At 38.0% G+C, this 12,516-nt stretch overlaps 3 protein-coding genes across 23 annotated transcripts; 1 reads left to right on the top strand and 2 right to left on the bottom strand.

The window, feature by feature from the left end:
- Nucleotides 1–788: 788 nt before the first annotated feature.
- Nucleotides 789–4,359, top strand: LOC142536783 (PHD finger protein At1g33420). The gene is made up of 5 exons (XM_075642126.1): nucleotides 789–1,406; nucleotides 1,840–1,966; nucleotides 2,271–2,486; nucleotides 2,639–3,256; nucleotides 3,367–4,359. The coding sequence occupies exons 1-5, from the start codon at nucleotides 1,076–1,078 to the stop codon at nucleotides 4,154–4,156; spliced, it is 2,082 nt and encodes a 693-aa protein (XP_075498241.1). The 5' UTR covers nucleotides 789–1,075; the 3' UTR covers nucleotides 4,157–4,359.
- Nucleotides 4,290–7,406, bottom strand: LOC142536793 (calcium-binding protein CML19-like). Of its 14 annotated transcripts, none has more exons than XR_012818466.1 (6): nucleotides 6,187–6,212; nucleotides 5,950–6,021; nucleotides 5,648–5,799; nucleotides 5,520–5,575; nucleotides 5,344–5,446; nucleotides 4,290–4,702 (listed from the first exon to the last, which is right to left on the bottom strand). XR_012818466.1 is itself a non-coding variant. In XM_075642144.1 (6 exons), exons 2-6 carry the CDS (start codon nucleotides 6,313–6,315, stop codon nucleotides 4,623–4,625), a joined length of 357 nt encoding a protein of 118 aa, XP_075498259.1. In that variant the 5' UTR covers nucleotides 6,316–6,760; nucleotides 7,241–7,406; the 3' UTR covers nucleotides 4,290–4,622. The 14 variants fall into 14 exon arrangements, 4 of the variants coding, with proteins under 4 accessions (XP_075498259.1, XP_075498268.1, XP_075498277.1 ...); XM_075642144.1 differs by lacking the exons at nucleotides 5,950–6,021; nucleotides 6,187–6,212 and adding exons at nucleotides 6,295–6,760; nucleotides 7,241–7,406 and having other exon boundaries at nucleotides 5,520–5,549; nucleotides 5,677–5,799; XM_075642153.1 differs by lacking the exons at nucleotides 5,950–6,021; nucleotides 6,187–6,212 and adding exons at nucleotides 6,295–6,410; nucleotides 7,241–7,406 and having other exon boundaries at nucleotides 5,520–5,549; nucleotides 5,677–5,799.
- An 864-nt stretch (nucleotides 7,407–8,270) lies between these two features.
- On the bottom strand, nucleotides 8,271–12,351 carry LOC142536763 (ribosomal lysine N-methyltransferase 3). Of its 8 annotated transcripts, XR_012818453.1 has the most exons (7): nucleotides 12,201–12,351; nucleotides 11,739–12,123; nucleotides 11,456–11,652; nucleotides 10,545–10,803; nucleotides 9,082–10,261; nucleotides 8,865–9,004; nucleotides 8,271–8,656 (listed from the first exon to the last, which is right to left on the bottom strand). XR_012818453.1 is itself a non-coding variant. In XM_075642087.1 (5 exons), the coding sequence occupies exons 1-5, from the start codon at nucleotides 12,212–12,214 to the stop codon at nucleotides 9,638–9,640; spliced, it is 1,479 nt and encodes a 492-aa protein (XP_075498202.1). In that variant the 5' UTR covers nucleotides 12,215–12,351; the 3' UTR covers nucleotides 8,271–9,637. The 8 variants fall into 8 exon arrangements, 1 of the variants encoding a protein (XP_075498202.1); XR_012818451.1 differs by having other exon boundaries at nucleotides 8,865–10,261; XR_012818452.1 differs by having other exon boundaries at nucleotides 8,271–8,582; nucleotides 8,865–10,261.
- Nucleotides 12,352–12,516: the final 165 nt, after the last annotated feature.

The raw sequence follows: 12,516 nt of genomic DNA, 5'->3' as shown, positions 1-12,516 counted from the left end.
TTATGATTAACACTTGATAACATGGTGTCATTAACTCTAGATACAAACTAACATTGTCTGCATTAATTTCAGTCAAATAAATGCCCAGATAATATCAGTGATTTTAAAATTTAAATTAAATATTCAATCTAGTTATAAAACTAATTTAGATTTTTTTAAAAAAATATAAATAGAAAAAAAAAACAAATATATCCCTCTCATTCAATATTTAATAATATTTATTTATGATAATATAATATAATATTACTACACGGAAAGGAACTTATGAGTGAGGTGTCCCTTTAGCCGTACGACGTAAGATATAATATAGTATCCAAAAAAAATGGAAGATGAAATGACTATAGAACCCTTAGTTGGACATCTGGCATTTCCATTTGAAAGTTTCGATTGGGGGCGTACATGAAAATTTGGATGCAATTTCTCTCATTCCTTTCGAAATATTCAAATCCCAGAAGGCCATTTTCGCCAAATCACACCAAATAATTTTCCCCTATATAATACTCAATAATTTCTATTTAGAATCGGCTAGATTAATTTTAGAAGTCTACTTATATACTTCCCTACAAAATATTTACATTACATCAAATATGTCGGTATACGACGTCGTCATTAAAAGTTTTGGTTGAACCGGTTCGACCGATAAAAGATATCGAGTTGACGAACTTTCATGAAAAAGAAAAGCGTCTCGATTTGTTGTACTTCGACGAACCGGCATATTTTACTATTTTTTTAAAAAAAACCACAGAAAGTCTGCATATAATATTTTTGTATATTTTTATTTCTATTATTATTAAACCGAACTTTAATTATCACGAGACCCGAGGAAAAAAGCAAAATAATATACAAAAGGACAGAAAAGCCCTGAAGCTTCTCGTCTTCCCTCCCAAACACCCTCGATTCCACCTACCCCTCTCCCCTCTCCCCTCCATATTTTTCTGTACTTTTTTTTTCCTCCAATTCTTGATTTTAATCTCACGCTCTTCAAATTCGGCCGTCCGATAGGAGACAGACCCCAGATCCGAGACTTTGATTCGAGGAAAAGTGAGTCACGCGCCGAGATCTGACCGGAGAAATCATGGTGGTGAACGGGAGGCCGATGAAGAGGGCGGTTAAGAGGAGGGTAACGGCTGACCTCAGCGATTTTCTAACCTTCCCAACCGCAGCCGAGAGAGCCTCGCTGGCGTACGGCGCTCCCTTCAGGACCGCGGTCAGGGAGTTCCTGACCAAGAACGCGCTCCTACCGCCCCCTTCATCTCTCTTCCCCCACCTGCTGACGTGGCAGGTCCTCTTCCGCGTGGGAGACATCGTCGCCGACGACTGCGGGCCGGCGGTCGTCCGCCTCGATGTCGTGGAGGAGGACGTCGCCAGATCCAGATCCGTTTACTGTGACCAGTGCCGTGTTGTGGGTGAGTCTCCACGCGGATTCGAAATTTCTCGATTTCTTAGTAATAGTGACTTTAATAATTGTTTGTATAATTTCTAGAAAATGCGAACAAAAAATGCATAATAGTTTGTATAATTTCCAAAATAACGAGACAAAAAATAATAAATTAATAATATATTTTTATGAAAACAATAATAATATTTTGTTATAAATAATTTTCGTTATTTATGAAATGCATGATGAAGTAGAAGGTTAAGAAATCGCCTTTCTGGGGCCCAATGCTGTCCTCGTATATATGTGGATTGGCCTTTTTGCCCTCTCAAATAGTCGCTTGTGACCTGTCCAATCTTTGACTACTAGTTTTCATTATGACAATGACTAAATTAGTAAAAATATAATGTATATTATTATTATATAATAATAAAAATGGTATATTTGTTTTTGGTTTTTTGCAGGATGGAGCAGTAACCCAGTTAGCGCAAAGCGATACCATTTTATAATAAAAGCAGATGGGAATTCAATCGCTGGCTATAATAAGACGTGTGCCGGTTGCGGGGATGCTCTTCTTATGACAGATTCAAGGTTACAACTCCGCCATTTGGATGTTGTGGACCATTCTTGGAAACATAGTTGTTGTCGTGAAAACTGCTTTATTATAATTAATTTGGATGGGTTTTTGGAGTTTCTTTTCTACTAGTGTGAACCCTTTGTGGAGTTGGTTTGATTTGGTTTATGATCTTGATTAGTCCCATGTTGTGTATATTGTAGGTTTTTTTAGATAAAATGATTTGGTTCCGTTCATTGGATGATGTTTCTTGCCATCATGGTGTTTGTTTATTGTGGTCATTCGGGATACTGATTTAGTCTTGAGTTGTTATTCCTTCAGGTGTAAGTCGTGCAACCATGTGATGACTACTGAAGATGTCGAAGACTGGATGTATCACCAGTTGGAGAATACCTCGCATCTGTTACATGGTGTCATTCATGTTAACGGCTATGGGCATCTACTTAGGGTCAATGGTAGAGAAGGTGGCTCCAGGGTTCTTTCGGGTCATCATATAATGAATTTTTGGGATCGGATTTGCCGGATGTTGGGCGTAAGGTTTGGATACCCTCTTTTCGCCATTCTTTACTATGACAGCATTTTGATCGCTTCAAATGCAATTTTTATTCTAGTTGAGAGATTATTTGTTTATTAAAATCTGTCTTGATGCGGCATTTGTAACTTGGTTTCCCTCATGTATGGTCAAGCAGAAAAGTGAGTGTGATGGATGTGTCAAAGAAGCATGGGTTGGACTTCCGGCTGCTTCATGCTGTAGTCAAAGGCCATCCATGGTACGGAGATTGGGGCTATCAGTTCGGTGCTGGTAGCTTTTCGCTGACTATGGATGACTATAAACTGGCTGTCGACCACCTTTCATTTTTGCCTCTATCCTTGTTTCAATCTCAAGGACGTAAACCTCGAACACGGCTGCAGGATTTGATTGCATTTTATCAGTCCATTTCAGAGCGGGAGCTTGTAAATATTAGAGATCTCTTCTGTTTTTTTATTAGCTTGATCCATGATGGCAATAATACTTTTCATGAGGCTGATGATTTTCCTTGCAAGAAGCCCAAAACTATAGACTCTAGAACTTTGTGTTCATGGACTATTGTTGACATTAGGCGAGTAGAAGAAACCATGTTCAAAGTGTTGCGTGCTGTTAGTGCATCGACTTGGGTGAGTTGGCGTGCTCTTAGAGGTGCTGTTTGCAAAGTGGGCAGTCCAGAGCTTTTGGATTACTGTCTTAAAGCGCTCAAGGGAAAAGAGGCCGCTCCGGGCATGGTTGTCAATGCCCGGAACATCGATAGTTCTGGCATCATGGAATACAGGTTAGCATTCTTCAGTTTCAGTTTTTTCCTGTTATTAAAGGTATTGTTTTTGTGGGTGTATATATGGGTTGGGCAAATGAGGATCAACTCACCCTCTTCATTTGATTCAGGCTCGAGCCAAGAACCCCACTCATTCTTGACGACAACACGTCAATGGATGGCTACCGAATCGCTAACCAACCTTCAAAGGAATGTCTTTTGCGGGAGCTCAAATTTTTTTACGAGTGTATGCTTCACCCTGAAACAATGGTGACTCATGTGCCTACAGCTCGAAGAAGCCTTGCATGTGCATCAGCTACAAAGATTCTCGACTGCAAGCAGTTTGTGAAAGATTATATACCAGAGGGTGTTCTATCTGTTCATAAACCAAATACCATCATGATTTTCTGCCAGGTGGACCTCATTGAAGAAACCGAGGAACAGAACCCCAATCCGCCACCCGAATTACTACTACTCTCTTCTGATGCCACCATTGCCGACCTCAAGCTTGAAGCAACGAAAGCCTTCCAAGACGTATATTTGATGTTCAGAAGGTTCCAGGCTGATGAACTTGTGGGATATAGTGGGGTTGATGAATCCACCCAAATCAAGCTATTGCTAGGATCTACTCAGTTTGTCCGGATTCGGGGACATTTCCAAGGCAAAAGTGTATTGAATAGGTATAGGACAGAAAAGGGAGTTGAAAGATGGACGGTGGACTGCTTTTGTGGTGCTAAAGATGACGATGGGGAGAGAATGCTAGCTTGTGATGTCTGTGGAGTGTGGAAGCACACCAGATGTTCGGGGATTCCAGACTCAGATGCCGTTCCCGCCAAGTTCTATTGTCACAGATGCAGACTTTCAGCACGAACTTACAAAACAAACGGATGTCATGGGCCAATTCAAGGGGGTGGCGGATGATATGCTGCTTTCAGGACAGTTTGGGATATAAGCTTTAACAGACGCTGGATTTCTGTGACTTGTAAATGCATGTTTTTTTTATTCCTTCACTCTTGGTCTGGTGAAATTTTGTACATACAGAAAGGACAGGGCCTTGAGCAAGAGGACACTCGCTGAATGTTGGCTTTTCCCCGTGAAATTATTCCCCCCGTCATTATATTGTATACTATTGTATCGTTTGCACTAAAACTAAGCATGAAACAAATACAACAATACCGAGGCGATATCATCATCGTTGATAACAAAAAACGATAGGCATTTAACTTGCAGGCACAACCCTAGAATAACGCCACGACACACGCATATAAACTTAACATCGTCAAGAAACCAAGATGGTTTATGGTGGTGGTGATAAATTTGAAACACTGACTCAAAACTTACCCCAGGAAAGCAGTCCATCTCGAAGGCTACGTGACTGACTATGCGCTTAAATTACATCTCCGATAGCTACATATGAAGTACTCCTCATGATCCTCAGAAATTCCTCGGCATTAACTTCACCGTCACCTGTGCATTTCACATGAAATAAACCAATATACCTTCAACAAGAAATTAAAAGCTGAAATTATAAGTACGGAGCCGGCATCTTATACATCAACTGCAAAGTAATTTTTATAAACCACACAACGAAAACTTATACATGAAGTTTCGAGCAAGAGCAGAGACGTAGTATTTATTGAGGAAAACACAAGTTATTCTTTCTTTTTTCGGAGGATTGTTCAGAAAATTATCACACACACAAGTTAATACATGTGCGTGTGAGAGGGAGGGAAATAGAGATAAAGCAGGAGATAGAGAGATGAATCTACAAAAAGTAATAAAAATAAACAGCAATGGACTCATCCAAGAAGAATATACCTACCACCTAAAATTAGAAGAAACCAAAAAATAACCTTTACAATTACCCCACATCCTAGGGACTACAGTGCATGAATCAGCTGAACTAGATGTTTAACTTTGAAGCTGGACTTCGTAAACTGTGGAAAGCAACGAATCCAGGAGAGTGTCCATGTATTGATTCATATGTGATTGATGCATGAATAATGGGGAAAAAAAAAAGAGGCGAGACTCTACATGGGCAAAGAACTGAGATACCAAAATATTTCAAATTCAATTCTGCAATGCAGGTGGAAATAAACCAAACTTACGGTCTCTATCTGCTTCATCAACCTTGTTTTGAATCTCGTTCTCCTTGAAATTTACATTCAATTCCTTCCCTATGCACTGAATATCTGCAAAATAAATCTTCCCCTGCATTCAGATAATGAATAATTATTTATCAATTGGAAGAAGTATCACAAGTGTTAAAAACCCAGCAACTCACGTTTTTATCTTGGTCTATTATATGAAAGACCTCCGTGAGTTTTTTTTTTACTTCCCCTGCATTCAGATAATGAATAATTAGTTATTAATCGTAAGAAGTATCACAATGTAACAAACTCAGCAACTCACGTTTTTATCTTGGTCTATTATATGAAGACCTCCGTGAGTTTTTCTTTGATACACATTTCCACAAATTTGGATGTGATCATGTAAAAGAATTCATCAAACTCGATTGCACCACTTCCATCCTTGTCTACTTCAGCTATAATTTCGTTAATTTCCTGAAAAAACACTCAACTGTTCAAAAACAATCTGTTTTTTTTCCATAAATGTTTAACATCAGGAGAACTGTCGTTTGGGGGGTGGGAGTGTCGTATCAGTAAAGATTAAGAACACATTCAGAAAATTAACGCAAATCCGAAGGCCACAACCTCCCTCGTTTCTTTATCAAGAGGATCCGTTCATAGATACACATCAAGTAATGGTTATCCTCTACTTTCCAACTGCAACAAATAAATATTTATCCTAAAAAACATAATCATTAAGTCAAATTTCGTATTACTGATTATCTCTTCTGACATTTCAAAACCAAGATCCCTGAAAAGAATCAAGTCGGTTTTATTTTCACTTCCAGCATATTCAAAGTATTGTTACGTAAACACTCGTACCTCATTGCAATATTCAACTCTTTGGCCAATGCCAATGTTCATAAGAAAAAAAAGACAGACTTGAAAAAAAGTTGCATTTCTCTCTTAATTCTTTAGTTACTTCATTACCCGAGCCATAGGTATCGACATTGGCAAAAGCTTTCTTCATCTCCTCTATTTTGAGTCACCCCGTGATGGGATCCTCTGGGTTTGTCTTTCCTGGACATCACTTTGTAATTTGCTGACTACGGGAAAGGGTACCAAATAGAGTTATAGAAATACACGAACGCATGCGGTGAGAGAGAAGATGGGAAGAAGTGGTGACATAAGATAAGAGATGAGAAAGATTCCGCCCATGATGAGACCGGGCAATAAAACTTCAAGTCCCTAAATGTTACATAAGTATTAACAGCAAGCCGCAAAAAAAACTTGCAGAAAATTATGGCAGTTTGTATATATATCGAAAGCAATCTACAATCTCATCAGCAGCAATTCCCTTTAAGTGTTGTCCAGGCAAAACATCCATCGGATGCGTGATGACCCATCACAAGCCTCAACAATTAGTTCTCAGTTTCTCAAGAGTAATTTCGTTTTCCTGCTTTTACAGGCAAGTAGCAAAGCTCAGAAAATGACAAATGTTTCAATAAACATAGATGGATTTAACTTTCTTTTAGTGATTCACATAATCGAATCCACATCCATTAAACCTAATTCCCCTCACTGGTATAACATCCCATAGTTGCCAAAGTGAACTTAACTTAACATCAACTTAGCATTAGAAATCATTACATGATAACTATCCAATCAGTGAAACATCTCTCTTGTATGCAGGAATACTAATGACGATATGATTTGGTTATTTCTAGGAAATCCACAAAAGCAAAGTACCCGGATAATGAGCAATCAGAAGAAAAAGACTGTAAAATAGAAGCAAGAACCGCATAAATTTGAAAAATCCCATAAACCCTAATCTAGATTTTAAAAAAAAACACAATAGATGAAAATTGACCGAAAACTATGCAGCGTGAATATTCTATTCTGCCATGAAAGATCGCAGATGGTACTGATGTGTTACCCTATCGATCCGCTGTAAGAAAACGATCTCCGAGCAAGGCATCTTCACAAATCGATCGAGGATCAAAACCGTGTGGCTTGGCACTAAGTTTGCAGGTTGAGATAAGCGCTATTTTTTAATTCTGGGCACTCTTTCGTGTTTGTGGGCGACGGAGTGTTTGGTACAATGTAAGTCTAAGACGTGAGATTTCGTTACAAACGAGTATTTAAAAAATACTTTATATTTAAACTATGTATTTGGATAAAAAAAACTTTTCTAGAACACAAACCAATTGAGATTTTTTTATATATTTTAAAATAAAAAAATGAGCTTTAAACGAGATTAAAATATTTTTATAAAACAATTGTTCAAACATCTTCTTGATTATTTTTAATTATAAAATTGTTTTTTAAAATAGTTATTTTTTACCTTTTCAAATTTAATTTTTTTTGTAGAATAATTGTTCAAACATATATTATCCGTAAAACAACTGTTTAAAATCTTTTATAAAACACCTTTATAAAAAAAATTATAAATACTTATCCAAACAGTCTGATCTCAAATATGATACAAATCATAGCCTGTGTTTAATTATTTATATTAAGGAGTATTTAACATTAGTTTTTTGAGCATGATATTGAATAAAAATTTAAAAGTCTTCGACGCTATTTACATACCACAAAATGAATTATTAGTACCACCGCAACACAAGTAATTTTGCTCGAAAAAGGTTCTTTCATGCAAGTAAAATGGAAAGATGGAAAACAGTAAGTTTAATCTAAAAACACATAACATAGAAGAGAGACATTCATTGAAAGAAGTCTACGACATATAGCTTCCTGAAGGTTTATTTCATCCTACCCATGTGGACATTACCCCATAGATGGATGGTCAAAATTTGCCCATGTATATATATATATATGACCCACTTTTTTTTTAAAAATTGTATGTGTGACAAGATCTTATCCGTTGAAATGAAGTGAGGGTAGTGGCACATAGATAGAATCTCATTGACCCTGACTGAAATCCTATTTCTAGTGATACCAAAATGTATCTTGAGAATAAGGTGTTCGAGTTATCCAAGAAAGATTACAAACTATATGGGAAACAAAAATCAAGTGCGGGGGATCAACAATATAATGACCGATCCACGTTCAAATGTATTCGTTTCTATAGCAGCCATACGAAGGTTAGTTATGCTTCAAAATTTTGGAAACAGAAAAAATACATCCACTTGCACATTGAATTGAAATATATTTCTCACAGTTGTCTCCTGCATAAACCTCCAGTGATTTGTTTAGCCAACCTCAAATCAAAAGACGAATATGGCGAGCCACTTTTTGCCTCCACCAGTTATCGCTGGCTTCAAGGATTCAATAGGAGAAATAATCACCATATAATCAGAAAATGCATGAAAGCACTTGTTGCTATCGGCATCTAAAATGTTCCAGCAAGAATAAACAAAATCTAAATTAGATGATCCAGCTATCCTGATTGAACTAATTTTATACATAATACAAAAATTGACAGGCTCAAAGCATTCAGGGGTCACATCAAACTAATAAAATTTTGTGAAGAACAGGGACAATGAAGACAGAAATCGGTTTGTGTAGAAAAGGGGGGAAGGGGGGAATTACGGTACGACCTAATTCGAATAAGTTGGCCTAGCACACCAAGCTTCAAAAAAATAATTGAGGTAGAAAAGAGTCTGCTCTGGATTCATTTTCCTCTTCATGTGGAGATGTTCAAGGTAGAATACTTTGATACCCAAAAAAAAACAGTTTCCTGAATGAACAGTTAGTGTCAAATCACAGCACACGGATAATGATTTTTCAATTTCAAGGTAGATGAAATTTAAATACCTGATATTTACGGACACATTATTTGTTTTTGAAAGAAAGGAAAGAGCGAATAATGACACATTCGCCTGCAAGAACCATTTGCACATCCAGTACTATTTACGAAAGACTACTAGCCCATTCGATAAAATCTTCATTGTATCCTTCACTGAAAGAACAAAAATACTATGCTTGAGGTAAATGATCTCGGTTCCAGGCCTTTTCGTACAGAACAGGTATAATCTCTAATCACCATTTTTATGGCCTTTATCCTCATACAATTTACAAGACACCAGACTGATTCAAGCCAACTCAACTAATTTTTACTTCCAGGTCATAGGAGCATGTTAACAATGCTTACCTTGCCAGAGTGCTTGATGCTAGTCCAATGTTAATTGCAGACACTTGTGTTATTCACAAAAGTAAGTTGATGAGTGATGACTAAATTGAATAAAGCAATGCGACATGGTCATGACAGAAAAAATGGTCATGACAGAAAAAAATGGCAAGATCATTGGTAAATACAATTTTGGAACCTTAACAAAACAATCACACCCGCTTGCTCTTTTCCTTTTCCAAGCTATTTAAGACCAGATGCAGCATAAGATCTAAGTTTCTTGAGGATCCTCCTCTCACAAATACGGAGCCTCAGAGAATGATACAACTTATGCTCTGTGGCTTGACAACTCTCATCAAATGACTTTATATCATCCTGCAAAGAATTCGAACCGTAAAAGTGTTCTCGAGCATCTGCAAGTGACAAAAGAGCCTGACAAACATTTCGTGTTAGTAACAACTCCTTGCTTAATTTCGCAGCTTTTACAATTAGAAAATTATATTTTTCCAAAACAAGTCTGCTTGTAATTTGTTTCGAGTTTCCCACAGCCAATAATGCAAGCTCAAGTTCATGATAGACTTCCTCAGGTAACAAGATTATGTTGAGTAAAACTAACAACTCTACTTGTGGTTCCCCAAGGAATGATATTTCAAAATATTGGGAGTTTTGACTATCACATCCAGAATAGCCCAACTTCCTCCATAAAGACAACCTTCTTCTGCTATGGCGACACGAAAACACTGACGAACTCCACTGAAGTACAATTTCAAGATCCATGTTCAGAATGTCAAATGGGTTCTCGGGTTCCGTAAACCCATATCTATGCAAAAGCGCAGCATTGCTCAAAGATCCATAGGTATTAAAGACCTGAAATGCAGTAAACAGAAGCAACATCAAAAAGCAAGCGAACCCGAAATCCCAGATTATAATAAATGAAATAAACATACGAATAAAAACTGCTGCATTCCCAGGTTTGAATTTCATTCGACACCAAGTACAGTAGAAAGTAAACAAACGTGTGGACAAGGCTGAGAAGCTGGGCAGTGGAAATCTTATGGATGTGGTGTTCAAATTATGGAAAGTTCAACTTTAGCCTCAAAATAAATGTATAAAAGACCAAACAGGAATAGCAATCAGCAGTAGTCCCTACCTCAGATCCAGAATTTACATCTTTACAAATGATCATTTGCATAACCGTCACGTCATTTCCTGAAGTTGAAGATGATTCAAATTCTAGTTCGCTCCTAAAACCTCCCATTTCCGAATGAAAATCCTGAGCCATGGGTTCATCATCTCCGTTATTTTCACCATCAGAATCTCGCTTTTGATTGTCAGAGTCAAGATCAGATTCTGAATAATATGATACAGATGTAAAATGTACATCCTCAGCTGCTGTCTTGTGATTAAAGCTGGTCATGGCACATAGCAAACTCATTCCATTAACAAAGAAGGAGATAACATAAAGTTCTTTCAGCTTTCAAAGCAATTCTAATAGAAGAAAGACGTAACTAAGCATATAGAATTTAGCACCGGGGCTAGAACAAGAGAACAAAGAAAACACTATCTAGGAAAGCTGTACATTAACTCAACAAGCTCTTAATATTTTGGTATTCCTTTTCTCGATGTCAAAGTATTTTGCTAGTTTGGAATCAATTCTTCTTTAAGTGAAATTAATCCAGTAATGAACAGGTTTAGAGAAATCTCACAGATCGATAGTTGTGCAAAATCTGTAGACATTTAGGACTTGGTGATAATAATTGCAATAGCATGGTTAGATTCTTCTGAAAGTACATAAATAGATATCAATTGGAGCTATATGTTGGTTCTGTGTTACTGAAAGATATCATGAACTGTTTGTTGGACAAGATGTTATATTCTTTTATTCCAGAAAGCATCAAATACCACTATATTCTATTTTTATATATAAAACATTGGAATGTGAACTTTATTCTATCAAACAAGCCTTTGAAAACCAGACTAGCAGACTCACCAAACATAATTTCTACATGTAATTCATAAATATTGTATTTAGTTGTGCTAGCAATTAGTAAAATAACTTACAGATCTGCCAGAGGAACCATTCCATAACCATGATACTCATCTATCTGGAAGGACCTTGAAGCAATCAGGCTCTTCGCCGCTAAGTATTCATCCACTGAGAAAAAATCGGGATTCAGTTTCAGGGAAGCTGAACCCAGAAGGGGTTTAATACACTCCTTCCAATCTTGATACACCAAAGCCTTGTCTTCTTTAACTATCTGCCAAAAATTTAACCCCACAATGAAATCGGTAAACTGAGAAGCATGTACGCACAATGGAAAGCCGGAGAGGCACCGCCGCTGACCTTGTGTATCTCAGTGCCGCACAAGAGGGAATCGATTTCCGCGAGGGACCAAAGCAGCGGAATGGGCTCTATGGAGGGCAGTATCTGTAGGTATTGGAACCATTTGGACTGTGGACCGAGGCTTATCTCGTACATCAGGGCCACGGACAGGCCCAAATAGCCGCCAAGCTGAGCTTCTTCGATGATGCGGCTGGCGGCCGAGGTCCTGACGGTGAGGCAGCTCCGCTTCGGAATGGTGGCGACGACGTCACCCTCCATCAAATCACACGATGCCTTGACCGAAATGGACGGTGCTCCTCCGCTCTCGACTGATAGGGAGATGTGAAGTGCGTCGCTGCATTCCACTCCCTCGCGCTTCATCCACCGCTTGAATCCTCTCATCCTTCTGCAATTAAATGATTTTCAGGTTTGATAAGCATACATTCGAAAAGCTCCAATGTATACGAAACACAGTCAGTTTACCTGGCGGCCGCCATAGCAAGCGGGGAGGTACGGCGGAGACAGCAGTTGACTAAGGAACGTTTGGGAGAAAGCCTGCGTACATACAACACAAACCCCACACACACGTACACATAGGTGATTCTATGGTACAACACTACAACTAATAACCTTTCATGTGTATTTGTATAAAACCGGTGAAAACAAAATAATACTCATCGGTCTCACTTATGTCTTCCACCGATCGATACCTTTAAATTAACTTTAATTAAATAAAGGGTCTCCCCTCATTTTAGAGTAATGTTTTAATTGGGGGTGTCAATTCAGATCAGTTGAGTTG

This window comes from Primulina tabacum, chromosome 1, assembly GCF_025594145.1.
Source record: "Primulina tabacum isolate GXHZ01 chromosome 1, ASM2559414v2, whole genome shotgun sequence".
Taxonomy (NCBI): domain Eukaryota; kingdom Viridiplantae; phylum Streptophyta; class Magnoliopsida; order Lamiales; family Gesneriaceae; genus Primulina; species Primulina tabacum.
The sequence above is the reverse complement of the archived record's forward strand: the minus strand, read 5'-3'. Positions and strand labels throughout refer to the sequence as shown.

Bases quoted from the DNA above. Each gene is read 5' to 3' on its own strand.
- LOC142536793 (XM_075642138.1), bottom strand. From the start codon at position 7,282: ATGCCTTGCTCGGAGATCGTTTTCTTACAGCGGATCGATAGG. The intron at 5,447-5,519 runs GTGAGTTGCTGG...ATCTGAATGCAG, and splicing joins TAATAGACCAAGATAAAAAC to GGGAAGATTTATTTTGCAGA. The intron at 4,703-5,343 runs GTAAGTTTGGTT...TGAAATGCACAG, and splicing joins TGATGAAGCAGATAGAGACC to GTGACGGTGAAGTTAATGCC.
- LOC142536763 (XM_075642087.1), bottom strand. The intron at 11,653-11,738 runs GTCAGCGGCGGT...AATTTTTGGCAG, and splicing joins GCGGCACTGAGATACACAAG to ATAGTTAAAGAAGACAAGGC. The intron at 10,804-11,455 runs GTAAGTTATTTT...TGCCATGACCAG, and splicing joins ATGGTTCCTCTGGCAGATCT to CTTTAATCACAAGACAGCAG.
- LOC142536783 (XM_075642126.1), top strand. From the start codon at position 1,076: ATGGTGGTGAACGGGAGGCCGATGAAGAGGGCGGTTAAGAGGAGGGTA. The intron at 1,407-1,839 runs GTGAGTCTCCAC...GGTTTTTTGCAG, and splicing joins TGACCAGTGCCGTGTTGTGG to GATGGAGCAGTAACCCAGTT. The intron at 1,967-2,270 runs GTTACAACTCCG...TTATTCCTTCAG, and splicing joins CTTCTTATGACAGATTCAAG to GTGTAAGTCGTGCAACCATG.